At 42.6% G+C, this 19,408-nt stretch overlaps 3 protein-coding genes across 3 annotated transcripts; 2 read left to right on the top strand and 1 right to left on the bottom strand.

Annotated features, from left to right (window-relative positions):
- Window positions 1-2,476: 2,476 nt before the first annotated feature.
- Window positions 2,477-6,620, top strand: LOC129732879 (zinc finger protein ubi-d4-like). The gene is made up of 2 exons (XM_055694256.1): window positions 2,477-4,210; window positions 5,385-6,620. The coding sequence occupies exon 1, from the start codon at window positions 3,191-3,193 to the stop codon at window positions 4,187-4,189; it is 999 nt and encodes a 332-aa protein (XP_055550231.1). The 5' UTR covers window positions 2,477-3,190; the 3' UTR covers window positions 4,190-4,210; window positions 5,385-6,620.
- On the bottom strand, window positions 6,600-9,821 carry LOC129732876 (vacuolar protein sorting-associated protein 16 homolog). Its single transcript, XM_055694243.1, has 7 exons — window positions 9,602-9,821; window positions 9,350-9,545; window positions 9,006-9,283; window positions 8,133-8,942; window positions 7,932-8,080; window positions 7,324-7,868; window positions 6,600-7,262 (listed from the first exon to the last, which is right to left on the bottom strand). The coding sequence occupies exons 1-7, from the start codon at window positions 9,658-9,660 to the stop codon at window positions 6,789-6,791; spliced, it is 2,511 nt and encodes an 836-aa protein (XP_055550218.1). The 5' UTR covers window positions 9,661-9,821; the 3' UTR covers window positions 6,600-6,788.
- A 3,026-nt stretch (window positions 9,822-12,847) lies between these two features.
- LOC129721901 (chromosome-associated kinesin KIF4) lies at window positions 12,848-16,864 on the top strand. The gene is made up of 4 exons (XM_055675003.1): window positions 12,848-14,118; window positions 14,175-16,078; window positions 16,173-16,576; window positions 16,646-16,864. Exons 1-4 carry the CDS (start codon window positions 12,966-12,968, stop codon window positions 16,716-16,718), a joined length of 3,534 nt encoding a protein of 1,177 aa, XP_055530978.1. The 5' UTR covers window positions 12,848-12,965; the 3' UTR covers window positions 16,719-16,864.
- Window positions 16,865-19,408: the final 2,544 nt, after the last annotated feature.

Here is a 19,408-nt window from a genome sequence, read left to right as displayed (position 1 = left end):
AAGCCAGTCGTCGTAGGTTCGAGTCTTGTCTCGGGAGAGACTGTTAGTGTCAGTAGGATCGTAGCGCTAGCCCCGCAATTGTCCTGTACACTTAACGGTTGGCTGCGAAGTCTGTGTATAGTATAAACAGAAGGTCATGTTCCGAATCGGAATGTAGCACCAAGGCTTTGCTTCTAGATACTTTAAAAATTCAACACACGTAAACTGTTACAACTTAAACTTAAAAAATGCTAGATGCATAATGGTAACGGTCAACGTGTGAGAGATTCGTCTTATTACTCTAGTGAGATTCAATCAATGAAAAATTTCGATCGCAGTGAGCGTTGCGACCTGGAAACGAAAACACTTATTGAGCAATTCAAAAAGTTATGCTTATTGACACACAACAAAGTTAAATATCTCAAGAAAATCAGGACAAATGCTAAAATATAAAAAATAAATCAGGACGCCCAAATAGGACTTCAAAATCAGGACATGTCCTGCTAAATCAGGACGGATGGTATCCCTAGTCGTATGCTGACTGGGAAGGGGGTCGTACGCGGCTGTATCCCCATAGGGGCGGCGTACAACAGCGTCTGACCCGGAGCGGGCGGCTGAATTATGGAATGCTGTATCCCGCCAGCTACACCTAAGATGGCAGCCCCATCAGCAGGATGTAGGTATCGCGACCCTGGTAAGGTAGCATAACGAAACCTTTCATCAACCACGAACAACGAATTTAGAAATACGGAATGGATCAATCGGCAAAGACCTAGGCCACGAACACGGAAAAAGATTAAGGTAAACGATTGGAAACTAGGTACTTGGAACGTCCGATCTCCAATGAACCGGCGCGGGCTGGCTTGCTTGCTCGAGAACTACAGCAGCAGGGAGTCGAAATCGCAGCGATTCGGAAGTTCGGTGGCCAAATTCCGGAGAAAGAGAATTCCGTGCGTTAGACCCTATTGCACGCACTTCTTTCAAGTACCACATCTACTACAGTGGCGGCAAAGCAGCGGAACGGGGCGTCGGTTTCGTAATGCTGGGAAATCAGAAAACAAGAGTCATCCGGTGGAGGCCCGTAGATGACCGTATATGCGTGTTGAGGATTAAGGACAAATTCTTCAACTACAGTTCAATCAACACCTACGCACCGACAAACGACAAATCCGATGAAGTCAAAGATGAGTTCTATGACAAGCTTGAGCGAATCTATGACGAGTGCCCAAAACACGACGTAAAAGTCGTCATCGGAGACGCAAACGCACAGGTTGGGAGGGAGGAATTCTTCCGTCCGGTCATTGGAAGACATAGCCTCCACTCGTCAACCAATGAAAACGGCCTGAGGCTGATAAACTTTGCCGCACTTTGGATGAGCAGAGCAGGAACAGGAGCCGGATGAGCAGAGCAGGAACAGGATGACGATTATGAGTGACGAACAAGCTGTGGAGCCACTAACACAGGAGGATGTGAAAAAGGCGATTAGTGAGCTGAAAAACGGCAAGGCCGCTGGGAAGGACGGTATCCCGGCCGAACTTCTACGACAGATCCTCGATAAGTTCCGGAAGTACAACTTACCGACTCAACATCTGTTTGTGGACTTCAGGGCGGCATACGACTCAGTGAAAAGAAACGAGCTGTGGCAGATCAAGCTGGAACACGGTTTCCCTATCAGCCGCGTTCGTAACGTTGGATGGACTGAAGCAGGGGGATGCGCTCTCCAACCTACTGTTTAACATCGCTAATGAGGGTGCAGTACGAAGAGCAACCGTCGAAAGAAACGGTACGATCATCACGAAATCTCTCATGCTTCTTGGTTTTGCGGACGACATCGATATCATCGGTATCAACCGTAAGGCCGTGGAGGAGGCCTTCTAAGGGCTTTTAAGAGAGAAGCAGCGAGATTGGGACTTGTCATTAACTCTGCCAAAACGAAGTACATGGTAGCTGGCAGAGAGCGTGGGAGTCCCCGTGGTGTTGGTGCTGAGGTGGAGAAACGATTTGAAGTGGTTGACGAATTCGTTTATCTTGGTACGCTTGTGACATGTGACAACCATATTAGCCGTGAAGTGAAACGACGAGTTGCAGCTGCGAACAGGGCTTCCTACGGACTGCGTAACCAGCTAAGGTCCCGTAGTTTGCAAACTCGCACAAAACTAGCGCTGGTAAGTAAACGCTTCACAGCTGTGAGAAGACTCAACTAGCATTTCAAATTTAGCTAACCCGTGCTTGTCAATAAAAAATCCGCGCCGCTGCAAAATTTTCGCCTCATTGCTCAACCGTACAGATGGCGCCATTAGCTAGCTTGCGTTGCTGAGCTTGCTGAGCTGTTTTCTCTTTCAATCCTTCGGTACTTTCTCCTCTACCGCTGCAGTTTACTTTCGTTCCGATTCATCTTCCAATCAACGAAGCTGCTGTCAAATGTCAAACACCGCAGCGAAGAGCGAGCGAAAAAATATCCGCGAGCTAGAGAAAGAGGGAGAGAGAGCAAAAGCAACCAAAAAGTCCGAGCCGTCATTCGCCGTGTGTGCATTCGCTGGTGGGTCTTGTAAAAATAGTGGAAAAAAAGTTGCAATTCGCAACAAACAGCCCCGTTTCGTGTGTGCAGAAACATTTCGAAATGTACCGTCTTCGAACGAAACGAGAGTAACCGTATCCAAGCGGTTAACCAGTGCTACAGCAGTAACAGCAGCAGTGGAGTAAAATTGTGGCTGGCTGGTGAAAACTGGCATCGAAGGTGGCGACGGATCGGTAATTTTTTTTTTCTGCTGCTTTCTTACCAACACTGTTGTACTGAATTTGGTAGGCAGTGAAAAAAAGTACCTCTATGTTTTGAACGGTACCCACCACCACCGTAACGTCCTGCTTCTACTACGTGCGCTTCGTGCATCGAGCAGTCTACTACTACAAACGCGTTGCAATCAGCCAATGCAACACCACTGCTGCTCCTAGTGCTGTTTGCAAATACATACGGCTGCTGCTGCTGCTGGACCGTCGCCGCATCACTGTTTAAATTCAACGTGAGTAAACGAGACGCAAAGTTATTCAGTGTTAAAAAAAATAGAAACCTATCGCAGTGGCCATTGCCGTCATTCGAGAGATAATCACTTCAGACGTAGGCAAACTGCAAATTCCAGCGATTACAGTGTGATTTATAGCCTAGTGAAAAAGTGCTACGATTCGGTTGCCGGTGGACTCGGTACCTTCCAGGATGGCCTCCGCCGCAGGTGGTGTGGACATCCAAATCGTCTCGATGCCAAACCTGCAGAAAATAGAAAATTTTATGCGTGATTCAACCTATCGGGAAACGCTGGAAGTCAGTGCCTCCTTCAATACACGGCTTTGCCTGGAGCGCCGAATGCGAATACCGTTTTTCGACTCGCAGACCGGCGTCGCTCAGAATCACAGCAACCTCTATATGGCGCACTGTCGAAGGATGCCCGGTCATCGAGAAGGACAACTCTACACGTATCCGTCAACGCGGTGGCGAAAGTCCAAGCGACAATACCTGAACAAAATACAGAATTTGCGACCATTCAGTAACCTGAAAAGCAGCGCAGCGCCAAGTTTACTCGGCAATATCTCCCTACCGCCACCGACTCGAGATACTAGCGAACTACTGACAGCACCGGAGTCCGATTTTAACGCCTCCCTGCTGGAAGAATCTTCATTAGGTGCAACCGTGGATACCGATAGTAAAGATAGTCACCAAAATCAACCCGTCATCAAAGAGGAGCCCTTGCCCAAGGACTGGTACTACGATGAGATGGCACTGAACGACGATGACCTGGACGACCCGGAAGGAGGGGACTCTGATTACGACTACAACGTGAATGGGTACAAACGCAAAGGCAAAAGAAGCAAGCGGTCCTCCCATGGTGGTGGCAAAAGAAGTCGAGGTAGTCAAGGATCCTCGGCAGCGGCTGCTGCTGCAGCAGACTACGAGGGAGTGGGTTCCCCGGGCGGTTCGTCTCGTAAAGGCCGACCGCCCGCAGGTACCGGTGCTGGAACCAAAAGAGGTCGCAAAAAAACTCCGAAAGAGTCGGCCGCTGCAATCGACAAACAACTGGAGGAAAACATTAGTGGCGGTTTCGCAGAGCCACCCTCCTTCGAAACGGCAGCCGCGGCCGTTGATATGGGTGAAAACGGCGAGAACGGTACCGGATATGGGGGCAGTGCGGACCTAAGGAACTACCGGAAGTACCTGTAATGCCAGATGTTACTTCAAATGGTAAGTAGCGGTATCAGATACATCTGATCGTGTAGAAACTCGGATTTCTTTTGACAAATAGGCATACTCAATCGGTTGTTTTTTATTTGTGGAAAATCTAAACTGTCAGCTGAATGGTGTATATATTACATACAAGACTGTTCAGCGATATTAAACTTTTCCTCATTTATGCAACTCTTGTGAGTCGCTATCAAGCTTCCGTTTGACATTTCACACTGGTGATATTTAGTGGGATCTTCTCTATCGGCAAAACTGCCTTCCTGTTGGCACTGGAATACGCAAGTTTTACCATTTAATAATGTCCCGTCAGGGCATTTAAGCATCAGTATTTTTTCCAACCCAGATGCTGAATAAACACAAACCGCGAAGTAGATTTCACTACGCCTGTTGAGCTGGGACATTTGACCGTTACGCAGTCTGAAGTTCTACTACACATTCCGCTGGTGGCGTTGAAAACATATCCCGTTGGACAAACATAAGCATCCGATTGGATGCCGGTATTCGAACAGTAATGATAAACTTGACACGGATCTGAAAATCTACTATTGTAAAAACATGTACCATTATGAACGAGGAAAAATCTACCTGGAAATTTTCCTTCTCCGGTGCATTCAATGGAATGTGGCTGACATTTTCCTTGGATATTTGGTGTCGCAGAACATGCTTCTCCGTTACAGTAAGGTGTCGATCCTTCACAGTTAAAGGAAATCGGTTGCTGCGAACCAAGACACTGTATGGCACTCGAACAGCTACTGCATCCAGAACTATAATCACCTTTGCACTCGAAATTTCCTGTTGCTGCCGCCAAGAGTAACGATAAAGAAACCAGACGAGTTCCAGGTGGCATGTCTGTAAAGCTATCACAAGTATGACCACTCTTGCATACATTTTATGTAGTCTGCTCAGAGTGTGTGACTGGTAATACTCGCTTTGTTAACACGGATATTTTTACTTGGAAAAATTTGCTATCTTTTATTGGTTACCTCCGCATAATAAGGTATAATTAAACAGACAGATGTAAACATAATATTTGGTTACAAAATAGAGATTCGATGAGATAAGCTGCTGCAGGTCTGCTGTTGCCTCAAACTAAATGAATAATTTGATTTATTATAAGCTCTGTCATTATGAAGGCCTGTGATAAAGTAGTAAATTAATTCTTTCGTTTTTTCAGGTACCTTTGAGGCTCTAAACTAAGCATCCCCCTGGAAGGGACAATCGGGACCGATGCGGCGCCGCAGTATGAAGTTGTTTTCTTTCATACAAATACAATATATACGGAACGAATATCATGAAAAAGATCGCTGGAGCACGGCTCCGCATGTGAGGGATGATCTCCTACAAGGAGACATTGGAGACGTTTATATATATTACGAAATTCAAGGGCTCATATTAATAAGTTGCAACCTGATCCGCAGTGGAGATTATATTCTGGTCATCACAGTTTATCGCATGTTTATTTTCGTGTTTCAAACATCCGTACGACAGGTGCGAATAATCATGAATATCATGAAATCGTGAAAGCCCTCTTGCGGGACGCAAACTGTACATTATAATTAGCTGAAGGACACTGGATATTTTAGCTGTTTGTTAGTTTCAAGTTTACGATCCCTTTTCCACAGTTGAAACGCAATAGAGTTCCATCCGGTAGGCACAGGTTTTCCGTTGAAAGCTAGATTTCACAACACTTTAAAATTTGTAGCTCATTGTCCTCTACACAGGAATAACCGTAGATTGTAAGCTTGTCTTGAGGAGGGAATGATATAATTGTACCATTTATTACTACCGTTATTTAATTATCAACGCTAGGGAAATTTAAATATGAGTCAGTAATTGAACATAACTACTAATTTGTTTGACTATTTTTAAAGATGTAGCAGCCAAGTTTCCCCAATATTTCCTTTACCCACAAACACTCACATTGACTTGTTGACGCGCAATAGTGTTAGTAGAATTAGTTCGAATTAGATTTTATGCCCCCTCACTGGAAACAAATAACAGAAAAAAACACATTTATTCGCATGGACAAAGATAACGGAGCCGATCAACGAGTGACCCTTCCCTGACCCCTATTGTATATAGCAAATCACCCATAAGTGGCGTAAATTTTCCTTTCGCTATTAAATGATATATTTACCTATTCCATTGGCTCTATTGATGAATAAAATGATGATGATGATAATGATTATGATCTATATAATGAACGCGAAAATTAAGTGAGACAGAAAATTGCGGTCTCCGCAAAAAAAAAACGGATAAGGGGTGTCACAAAAAACAATATTTTACAAACCCGAAACAAGGAGAAATTGAAATTCAAAAACGATAAAATTTAAAAAAAAACTGACAGGAAGTCGCGTGTAAATGAATAGATATTTCTACTGATAGTAATAAAAGGAGAAAATACAACTATGAGGTATGAGTTTGCTAGTTTATTTCGTCCAAGATTGATCTTGAATCAAATATCGTTCTGAAATATACGAAATGGGTACATAGGGGTAATCTTAGTAGAACTAATAATTGTTACACAACTTATATTTCGTTTCCTACCAACAACAACACAGCGTTCTGTTAGGAAAGATCATTTTTTGGACGACAGCTGCCCGATTAAATTCTCCACCTTGGCCGACAGAGCTGAATCGTTGGAACAGTAATCGTAAATTTTCAGCAGACTATCGATATCCTTCTGTTCGTAGGCAATGGTGGCCGCTTCGACGTAGCACCCGGCCCGCAGGTACCACTTTAGTTTGTTCTCTTCGCTGCAACGAGGCAGATATCGCTTAGCTTCGTCCACCTTCCGTTGGCTGAGGCACACCTCTACGAACGGTTCGTAGCCAATCGGGCTCTTTTTTGATTTGGAAAAACGCTCCAGTTCCTCCCACTGGAACTGCTGGGAGAGAACTTGAACACGGAGCCACCAGTAGCGACGGTCCGGCATGCGAAATTCGCTCTTCAATCGTTCAGCATATTTCAAATCGCCCAGAAGCAACAGTTGCCGAATTGTTGCATGCAACGGAAGTCCATATAACCGCTTCTGGTACTTCTCATCGATAGCCTAGTATTTGAAGTTTGAAAGAATCTAATCATTCATTAAAAAAAAAGAAAGAAAAACCTACCTTCTGATGCTTCATAAATTTTTTCGCCTCGTCACAAGCCTCTGTTTCTAGTAACTTGCCAGCCTTCTTATAGTTACCACTGATATCCGGAATAGACACCTCGACGTTGCTAATTTCCAACGCTTCCCGTAGCCCTAGCTCTGCCTGTGACTGGAAATCATCCTCCTGAGAGTAGATGTCTTTCAACGTGGACAAACTGTTTGCCTGACAATACTTTTTGTACAAGTTCTGCGCAAGCGGAAAACGTCGGATAACCATTTGGAACTTGGCCAACGCAGTGGTACTTTTCATCTCCAGGATTACCATGTAGATAAGGTCCGTGTCACCGGATTGCGTTGCTGCCATCAGTGCCTTCTCGTTAGCGCCCAACTTCAGCAGCAGTGGCACCTGCAGGCTTTTGCGTGGCTCCAGCTCCAATAGAGTGATAGCTAATTTCGTCTTACCCACCTGTTGGGCCTTTTTGGCGACATTCGCAAACGAGATGCGCTCCAACGTCTGATGAGAAAGAAACTTTTCCGAAATTTTGCGTGCAACCTCTTCTTCATCTGTTAATCAGAAAACATTCGTTCGACATCAAACAGTTGTAAAATTCGTAAAAAAAAACTCACTTTTGTCGTGTACGATTTTGTGAAACGCCCAATGTTCCAAAATCCGTGACTCGGGCAGTTTGAGATGCTTTGCAACTTGTATTGCCAATGCGTAATGTTTACGAAAAATCAATCTATCCAGAATCACCAACGGCTGTAGATAGTTGAATCTGTAAACGAAAGAATAGAGTTTCAAATCGAAAACACGACTGTGAAACTTACTGTCTCAAAGTGAGCGGCATTCCGACATTCCTGTCACGCAAAGCGTTCAGAACCCGCAAAACTCGACACATTTCAATATAGCCTTCGGGATTATAACCAGGTAAAAAACCTTTCCCAAAATAGGCCGCTCGAATCAAGCTTTTCTGGGTGTGTGGATCGAACTCCTGTCCAGCGGCATCCACACACTCGGCGACCGCCGATGCCAAACGGCTCTGTATCAGACAAAGGTACTCGTCCGACTGATGACTACGTTCCTGGAATTTTCTATGGGCCTCGAAAAGGAAGCTTGCCGGTTCGCTGATGCTGATTCCGAATATGTTACTCGTACACTTCGGTACACGCTGAATCAGTTCATGGTATCCATTAGTAAGTATCCGAACCGCGTCCATCTCCTGAATCAACACCGTTGGTGAATCGTACGTGTAAATGTTAGAGTCACCGGTCATGCCAACAACCAGAACCATCGATGGATAGCTTACGACTACTGCTTGCTTGTCTGGATGTGGATCTGCGTCACAGCACCACATAATCTGCTGTGGCCGTTCACTGCGACCCGTGGCATATTCACAGTACTTATTTTTTAAATCCGCCGAACCCAACCAGAGAACTCCTGTGTTGGTGTACAGTGCCAGGTGACGATGATTGAATGACACCGACAGTGCAATAATACTACTAAATTCGCTTTTCATCGTAATCACGAGAGTCAACGGAGCACTGTCTCCATGTCGAGCTAGAATAACTTCTGTATCTCGAGCCAATAGGCAACAGGTGTTGCGTTCTTTCGACACTAATTCCCAGCATGTTAGGTCCCTAAAAAACAACAAAATAATGGTATGATTTCATTTCCACACAATTCACTATCAAACATCATACTTGGAGAGTGTCAGCAACTCGGATAGGGGTCGCGATTTCGGATCTTTAATGCTATTTACGATGTAAATTTTGTAGCTCGCTGTGATAACCGCGACGCCAGTGCCGGAGTTGGAGGCAAAAATTTTAGCCTCGATCACCTCTGTCACATCTTTTCCCATGCTGAACTTGTGCTGAAAGTTTCCGAACATGTCATAGATCCACACGAAACCATCGTTCTGCACACAGAGGAACTCTTCCGCATCTGACCAACCCATGCAAACGAGATTTCCATTGTCCCACTAGAAAGCGGAAAATGGGACCAGTAGAATCGATTGATTAATTGCACTTTCAAAGGGTTGACTTACCGTAATAGAAGAAATCAATTTTCCAGCACAGTTAAAAATTCGAATCATCGGTTTGGTAGTCCCGGTACCAGATAGTTTGAGGAATTGTTTGAAATCTTTAACCAGGGCAATCGGTCCACCATAGGAAGCGGCGTGAACCGTCATTTGCTCGAGATTAATGCTAGCTGGCCAGTCCATTGTATACAGATCGATTTTCCTGTAAACCAGAATTAAATTTAAAAAATAAATAGAAGTAAACCACCCCCGAATTACCTGTAAGAATTGCCATGGCCAAGCGTGAACCAATCCCCGGTGTTACACAAAAGAGACATGATGGCTATTCGCAGCCACGGAGAATATTAAGTTTAATTCACTACTCCACCCTCTTCTGAATCTGATAAGACTGTTTAAATTTGGATAATAGCAATAATCTATAATTTGCCAATTTGTATCAATCACGCAGTGAACAAATGAATTCAAAACAAGGCGATTTGACATCAGAGATGCCAAATGTTTTTGGAAGTGTCTATGTTTATCCGTGTTTGGACAAAAATTCGCTCACGCGGACAAAAGTTTGTAAAAAGCTGTACACATTTTGGGAAATTCTGCGCAAATATTAGGAGACTTTGACAAAAATTTGCAAAAACTATATAAAAATGCAAAGTCTGTGAATCAATAAAAATCTGCACACGAACTTTATAAATCTGCGTGTTACAGACAATCACAAAACTGCACATCTGGTATCCCTGTACTATACGAATGAGAAAAAAAGGCGAAATATTTTTGCTATAGAGAAACTGTATATTAGAGACAAGGCTCTCACCGTTAAGGCAACTGAGCAATTCCACAAAAAAAAAACGGATAATTAATTAATTCGACCATTTTTGATTTGACTGAAACTTTGCATAGATGTTTTTTGTGCTATTGCTTTATATTTTTGGAACAAGAATCATATTTTGAGAAGCTATTTAAAAATGCTGTTTTGAAAAGGTATTGATAATTATAAATATTTTTAGAAGAAAAAGTTACGATATTTTGAAAAATATTTTTTTTTTAATTGTTATCTACAACTTTGCCGAAGACACTATGCCAACCAAACAAACCGTTTCGGCTGTAAATATAATTTAATCCCCTATAGAGCACTCTACGAGGAATTAAAGGGAGCTGGAACCACAAGATTACAGAGTCCGCTTTTGATAAGCAGATGGTGGTGAGTTCGAATCTTGGTTCAAACAGGCCATTTTTTATCAAATGACTTAGGCTATTTATTCTCGAGCTCCTCATCACCACCGCCACCACCACTCCTCACCTGTGTCCGCATCCTTCCGAAAATGTAGAGAACATTTATATGGTTCTGAAACAAAATCACTCTCAAATCGAAAAAATCCGCACGTATTCTTCGCTCGGTTTTCGTAATGAATTAACTTTCGAGAACATTTGTACGTCTCTGGGGTTGGATTGGGTAGGCGGACGCGCGCGCCGTCGTTCTCTCGCAATCGATAAAATTGGTTTGTTTAGCTAGCTAATCATGGATTTCTGATTTTTATATATCAGCTAAAAGAATGTAATTTTCTGAACAAAACGTGATTTTTTTTCAAATTTTATGTCGTCCTTCATTTTAAATGAAGAATAAAAATCGCTCTAAATCGCTGTAATGAGAGTTGGTTGAAGTCATTTCGAGCAGTTTTAAATCGCGATATAAAAAAAATCGGAAATCACGTTTTTCTTAGAAAATGTAGCCTTCAGATGATAAAAAAAACTGGAATAGCTCAACCCAATTAGAATCGCGTATATATATTCTTCTATAAACGTTCTGGACCGGCAAGCGTCGGTACTGATCAGCCTGCAGAGTTCATTAGAGATGCACATCGAATAGCTAATTCCCAAGCAATAATTGATAAATTCGATGTGCAATTCCGGTCGATTCTGGTCAATAACGAGGTGGCAAGGACAACCAACCGGTGGTGATCAATCAAGCCTCAAACTCCTCAAGTTCAATAGAGAGCACTTTGTGGGGGATTGAAAATATTTTTACAATCGAAACGATTTGTTCCACTGGCATGTGTCTTTAGTAAAGTTGTAGATGATGATTTTGTCCTTCCAAAAAAATATACCCTGTGAAAAAATTAAATAAAATTTTTTTCAAGAAATTTAAACCTTTTTTTCTTGGATTCTCCAGATCGGAGAGTCGCTATTGTTTGGGTAATAAAAAAGATCAGATTTAAAAAAATGAGCTTTTTGAGATAATTAATTTTTAATTTTTATTAACCCTCTAGTGCCCAAATTAATTTCTAAACGGACTTCGATAAAATTACTATAAAACATTATAAACACTTTTTAAGTATTTATTGAAGCTTTTCGGAACTTCGACTGAAGCCCGCCAAATGGCGGTATTGGGCACTAGAGGGTTAACTTATTTTCAAAAAAAAAATTTTAGAGCGTATATATTTTTTTTTTTTTGAAAGACAAAATTATCATCTATAACTTTGACTCTGAAAATATTTGTAATCATCAATACCTTTCCAAAATAGCATTTTTAAATAGCTTCTCAAAAATTAATCGTCTTCCAAAAAATTAACCAATAACTCAAAATGACATCTTTTTCCCATAGAAACGGCTATGCAAAGTTTCAGCCAAATAAAAACTGTCAGCTAAAGTAGAAAATGTATGTGATTTTTACGAGGATGCGAAAAATAAACACGGGCTGAGGGTGTGATTGAAACTTAGAATAAATTTCCCTCGTCCAAACGGGACTCGAACTCGAAATCTCCGGCATGGTGTCGAAGGAGGTTGCGAGTTCGAGTCCCGTCTGGACGATGGAAATTTTTTCTAAGTCTAAATCACACCCTCAGCCCGTGTTCATTTTTCGCATCCTCGAAAAAATCACATACATTGCCTACCTTAGAACTTGAAATATTAGTCATAGGACAAAAAATGTAACTAGTTCATGAAGTCAAAAACGTCAATTTAAAAAAAAAATTAGAACTGGGACATTTTTTGTGGAACTGCTCAACTATCACACCAAAAAACGAATAACGGCAATGCAAAATCATACAGCTTTCCCGTTTTGATGTTGACCGTTGCCTTGAAGGTGAGTGCCTTGACATTTCTCTCAAACACAGTTTTCACTAGTTTGGAGCAAATCTGCCAAAAGGGGTGACATTTCACTGCTCGTACGTTTGTTATTCAATGTCGGCAATAATATCAAGTGATTTTTTATTGTTGTATGAAGAACTGGCACTCGCGTACTAGAGCTACCGATCGGATAACATTTGTTTTTCACGCTTTTCGATCCAGATTGCATCCAAGTTACGACCGATCGAACATAGGTACATATAGCTGTCAAAAGTTGAAAACAGACTGAAATCAGCTGATCGCGACTGTCTCGTGGATTGCAATATCTCAACAAGTATTGCTGACCGCACTTTTTTAACAAGGATTTTAGCTTTTCCAACTGCAGCGCCCATCTCTTCAAAAGAAATCTCTAGAGCTATAGTTAAAGGTTCGAACTGTCACATTTCAAAAAGGCGCCGCGCATTGACTGGCCGTTGAACATTTGCCTTTAGAATTTAGTGGTTTGATTTGATTTTTTGCGTGCAAAATTGTGTTAATATTTGTATGCCACTAACCAATCAAAATGTCTATTCCTCCGTCGGATTCGGTAAAGGTTTCCATTCGCATTCGACCGCTCAACAATCGTGAAAAAGATCGCGGTTGTGGGATAGTCGTGGAACAACCAAACCCAAGCGAACCACAGGTAGTGATAGGAAATGGTATCAGCGGCAAACCGGAAGCTTTTACCTTCAACTATGTGTTCTCACCGGATGACGGACAAGAGCTGCTGTACGAGAGCTCAGTGCGCCCACTGCTGGAAAAGCTATTTGCAGGTTATAATGTGACTATTCTGGCGTATGGGCAAACAGGTTCAGGAAAAACCTTCACTATGGGCACCAACTACGATGGCCAAGAAGATTCGGCAGTAGTAGGAGTGATTCCACGAGCTATTAATGACATCTTCGATCGGATTGGTTCATCCGAAGACTCGAACGCTAGTGTAAGCTGTTCTTTTATGGAACTGTATCAGGAAAATTTGTACGATCTGCTATCAACGAAAGCAAACCGAGAGGAGCGAGTAGTAGACATCCGAGAATCCAACAGCCAGATCGTGATTCCGGGACTGACGGAAATAGTGGTAAATTCAGCGGAGAACACGATAGAAGCCTTAATGCGTGGCTCGCAGGAACGAGCCGTCGGTTCAACGGCAATGAATGCGGTATCCAGTCGAAGTCATGCTATTTTTACTATCAATATAACGAATAGGTCCAAGGGAGACAAACCAACAGTGACTAACAGTAAATTTCACTTGGTCGATTTAGCCGGATCGGAGCGACCAAAAAAGACGCAAGCCACCGGAGAGCGGTTTAAAGAGGGTGTTAAAATTAACCAGGGTTTGTTGGTACTGGGAAATGTCATTTCGGCTCTAGGAGCCTCGGGAGGACCGGTTGGGCATGTACCATACAGAGAATCGAAGCTTACTCGATTATTGCAGGATTCCCTGGGTGGCAATTCGCTTACGCTGATGATTGCCTGTGTGTCGCCGGCCGATTACAACTGCGAGGAGACGATTAACACGCTACGTTATGCGAACCGAGCCAAGAACATAAAGAATAAGGCCATCATCAATCAGGATCCGAATCAGGCAGAGATTCAGCGGCTGAATGCTGTCATCCAAGAGTTAAGACTGGAACTACTGTCTGCTACAGCAGGGAAGGAAAATATTCCTGGACACGGTGAGCTTCATATTGCGTTCTATTATTTCAATAATTCTAGTTTCAATAATTTTCAGCTAACCGGCCTTTGTCAGCACCAACCAAGCCCGGAATAATTCGTACAAGCAGTGAGCAGCTTACAAATGGTGACATTGGAATCTCTATGGAAGCTGCACGGCGTGAGCGGGAAATGATGGAAAAAATTCGTACACTTCAGCAGCAATTGCAGTCAGCCCTTCAGGATCTGGCAACGGATCAGTTGCGCAGTCTCTCTGTTGAAAAGATTATCGAAGAATTGGAAGCTTTACTGGCCAACAGTCCGGATTGTGAACTAAAGCGAGGTATTCAGGAAATATTAGCTGGTTATAAAGAGGAAACCGCTTCGATTCGGACGGACTCGCAAATATCGGACTCATTGCTTCACTCAGCAGCGGAGGAATTCCAAACCCGGTCCGATACGCACACCCAAAAGCAACTGAAAATACGTGAAGAATTGAGGCAACTGACAAAGGAGCTTGAACTGAAGGAGGAACTGCATCGCAAGTGCCTAGGAAATATCTCCAATCTCACATTCACTGTTAATTCGAGTAGCTGCAGCGGAGATGAACGAACGGAAGAGTACGAGCTCCGAATCATGGAACTGGAAAAGCAGATCGATGATCTAAACAATCAGCTCAATACGACGAAAATTGTTGACAAAAAGTCGAAGCTTGCGGAGGAGCGTAGGAAAAAAGTCCAACAACTGGAAGCTGAGCTGTCAGAGTTACGCAAAAAGAGTGTTCATCAAGCGAAATTGTTACAGTTGAAGGAAAAAGATACCCAGCGAATCGAAAACCTTAGCCGAGAAATTCAAGCCATGAAGGCAACACGGGTGAAGTTGGTAAAATCAATGCGAGCCGAAAGTGAAAATTTCCGCCAATGGAAAATCACCCGAGAGAAGGAGATATGCCAGCTTCGCGAAAAAGATCGAAAGCTGAAAAATGAAATGGTTCGCTTGCAGACGGTACACGATAAACAGCAAAACGTCCTGAAACGTAAAGTTGAGGAAGCTTGTGCTGTTAACAAACGACTTAAAGATGCCCTCGAGCGTCAGAAGCATGTTCAGGCACAGCGAGCTGCTAAAGCTATCGGTAAACCCGTACGGGGGGCTGATACATGCGCCTGGTTAGAACATGAGCTCGAACTGATTCGCTCCGTTAAGGAAGCATCCGTAACACTGAAACACCTGATGGATGATCGTGCTTTGCTCAATGCTAAACTACGCGCAATGAAAGCCAATCCGGAGGAAGCTGGTGCAGAGAATATCAAGCAACAGGAGCTCGATTTGGAGTTACGCAACGCACAAATTGCTGATTTGCAGCAGAAGATTGTTTCCACCGATGTTGATTCTAAGCAGAAAGCTATTCTCGAAGGCATTCCATCTTTCCCGGAGGCCAAACAGGCTTTGAAAAAAATACTAACAGTATTCGCGGAAAGCCAAGAAGAAGCCGCTAAAATACGTCTTCAATTAGTAGACAATCGTTTGACCATCGAATGTTTGGAGGAAACAAATCGTAGCTTAATGACAGAGCTCAGTGACACGAAACAACGCTGCACCGATGAAACTCACGAAATTGCTAAAATGTACGAGGAAAAGCTGTCTATGTTGCTGTTGTCAAAGCAGAAGTATGCGCGTCAGTCGCAAGAAACAACCGTAACTTGTGACTCCATTCTACAGGAAGCAAGCGACCGAATGGAAAAGCTCCGCCAAGAATTGGACTCAATGAAGCACATGAATCAGATATTAAACAAGCAGCTGGAAGAGGTTCAGCGAAATACGATATCCCGTCGCACGCGGAACAGTGCCAAGTCCATGGCCACAATCGAGTACGAAGATGACGAGGAAGAGGACGAGGACGATGAGGAAGCCGATCATGTTGGTGATTCGGATCTGGAACGTGATCCAGACTTTCGAGCAACACCCCTTCGCAAGCGTAAAAAGGTAAGAATCTAATATCTACTCGCAGCTTTCCCTCAAGAATAACGCAAATTCTTCGAGCATTATGATAGTAGAAATCAAAAACTTTTTTTTCCAGTCTACCAGTGTCCGGGAATCGGTAATGAAAAAATCCATTTTGGGCGGTGCAGGTGGCAAGAAACGACCTTCGGCAAAGGACCCAACGTCCGATAATGACAGCCGCAATAATTCGCATTCGCATTGCACATGTTCCTCGACGTGTTCCACAAAACGATGCGGCTGCAAAAAGTTAGGTGAATTCTGTGGCGATAGTTGCCGTTGTCCACCAAGTTGTGTTAATCAAAAAATCGACGAACATGACGAACACGAGGGAAACGACAATTCCGTCGGCGACGGAGAACTAACGGCTGACGATTCCCAAGAAAAGGAAAACATTCCACAGAATGCAGTGGTGCTAGAGAAACGTATGTCTCAAGACGACAGTGACGACAGCCCGAGTGACCAGTCACCCAAGAGACCGAAGTAAGAACGATTGGATTTGATTTGCTTCTTTGCACACACAAAAAACTAATTCATGTTCACTCTTTTCAGACATGACAACATTTTGACGCCAACCTATGTTTATTCGGTTAAAAAACGAAAGCCCCTGCTGGACGACATGTAAACCAAGTAACAGTATCCGGTGAAGATTAACACTAGAGTAACTGACTTCCATTTTCATCAATCGTAACTCATTTTATATTGTTTGCTTAAGTATCGTTCTATACGAGTGACCCTATTTTTTTTAGACTACTTATTGATAAATATAATGTTTAATTGTAATTTAATTCAGGTTGATGTTTTTTTTTATCGGGTTTTGTCATACTGAGAATGGTCATTAAATGTTCACGAGTCCGCTAATATGTTGGTGCATCAAAGTTACCGTGAATTTGGCGTAACCAGCAATTTGTAAACAAATAGAGATTCACCTTATCAAATAGATAACAGAGCTTAGTGTCCACCTGAAAACTGTAGAAAAATATATTCTCTCCTTCACTATTGTAAAAATAATTACTTCCCAGAGTGAATGCAGTAGAAAAACCGTGAATCGTGAACGCTGTGGCCAACAATAACCAACGTGAACGACTATCTGAAAATTCAACGATAGTGCAAAAGAGGAGCAGAGGTCTTTGAAACAACCAGTCACTCGGCCAGTTGGCAAAAAACCACCACCCACTACTTTATGATCACGGGGAACAGACCCCAATCAAAATAACCGTTTCGGTCGGTAAGGTGGGTGGAGGGGATTGAGATTCTTAAGCAATCCTTACATGGAGTAAAAAAAGAAAAATACCAAACGAAACGCAACTGGGCAAGCGACGTGAAGTTCCTAACAGACCGAACTAATCAACAGAGGTAGCTTCTCATATTCGCCAAAAAGAATTTCAACTTAATTGCGGATTATTCATTATCGGTAACATCGGTACATAGTGCCTTCTAGTGCATCTTTATCTTCGGCCTTTACCGACCTTTCCTCGATCTACCACACCTACTGCTTCATTTCTTATCTCTTTCCCCCTTTCTACCTTCTAACCTATCGTGTGCGGTTTTAGTTTGATAAATTATAACCAAGGTACCTGACGCCCAATTTTTTTATACGATTTGTCCACGGCACCACAGACAGACGTTCAAGCAAAAACAACATTGATAAAAAATTCCGTGTTAATTTTCAAAGAGAATTGGTTTAAAAATCACTTGTACACTAGCACCACCTGGTGACTTTATCGCTACAACACATTTGTTTTCGCTGGTGTACGAGGCTGGCTTCACTGGTAGCGCTATCTGGTTACGAATTGCTACAACAAAAAACTTTACACAAGCTTGGAACTCAGCTTGGACGTCTGTCCGCGGCGGCACCTCCACAGCGGTTAGTGCTGCCATCTGATGACTGGATATTAGCAAAATAAATTTATCGTTCTTATTATCCACCAGATGAAGCAGCACCGTATAAGGATATTGAAAATTAGATGGCCGCACTGTGCAAGGACATTGAAAGTTAGATGGCAGGGCGATACAAGCAAGTCAAACTAATTTGTATACTGGTAATTTGATGATGATGGCAAGGTGGCGAAAGGTGAAGCATTTTTTTTCCAATATCTTTATATGCTCCTGCCATCTAATTTTCAATGTCCTTGCACGGTGCGGCCATCTAATTTTCAATATCCTTATACGGTGCTGCTTCATCTGGTGGATTATGTACGATAAATCGATTTTGTTAATATCCAGTACGGTGCCTCATACGGTACCGCAGTCTAGTTTTTATTTCATCTGGTGGATTATGTACGATATCGATTTTGCTAATAACCAGTTTTAGGCGCGTTTAAGTCATCAGGTAGCAGCACTAACCGTTGTATAGGTGTCGTGGGCAAAATGTATGAAAAAACTGGAAGTCAGGTATTTTGTAGTAACCTTTGGTTATATTATGTACTAGTAATATTTGGTTATATGTCAATTCAATCACTTTACATGCGCATGTTAGCAAAAATAGGGTTTGAGTACTCAATGACCGCGGACCTTTCTAGTTCTCAGGAGCATACCTCGATGGCTGACTGGTTCCCCTAAAAGTTGATTGATAAAGCAGCCCGTTCCTTGATCACGTGCCGTTTCCTACGGTTCACTGAACGGTGGTGGGAATGGTTCGCGTTAGGGTCGTGATGCACTAATTATTTTGATTCAATTCTACTTCTTATTTTCAAGCCCACACGATACCGCACAAACTATCCTAATTTTTAGATTCTGTTTCCTATCGAGCGGAAAACACTACTGTTACTGACTAGGACTTCAGAACCTTCACTCACTTTACCCAATGCTTTTTTAACACACAATTTACATTCGCGAACCAAGTTAAATAAAGCTGGACGCTGCAAAAAAAAACCCCTCAGTTAAATAGTGGGTTACCTTCAGAAAATTCGAAGCGGATGTAGGTACGTAAACAGGACAACGACCCTTTCAAACGGCAGGTTCTTCCAAAAACCAATCCGTTGTTGAACGAACTAGCACCACTTTTTCGTTCATGTCGTTTAAATTAAACTATCTCATATTCTGACGATTACTAACAATCCCATGGGAAGACGGAATAAAGATTAACCGAGTATCCTCTGGTTAAGTGTAGAAAAGATGCGTGTCTGTAATACATTTTGCATACTTCCTTTTTGTGCCATTCTTATCTGAATATTTGATTTGAAGTTGATGTAATTGGTATTACTGCATAAGTGAACCAGAATATTATGAAGATTTTGGTGAACAATACGGATGACCAACCATACGATAACCAGCATTCCTAATAATTAAACAACTCTATTACCATGTTTAATA

The sequence above is a fragment of the Wyeomyia smithii genome, chromosome 1, assembly GCF_029784165.1.
Source record: "Wyeomyia smithii strain HCP4-BCI-WySm-NY-G18 chromosome 1, ASM2978416v1, whole genome shotgun sequence".
Classification (NCBI taxonomy): domain Eukaryota; kingdom Metazoa; phylum Arthropoda; class Insecta; order Diptera; family Culicidae; genus Wyeomyia; species Wyeomyia smithii.
This window is presented reverse-complemented; position numbering and strand designations above follow the sequence as displayed.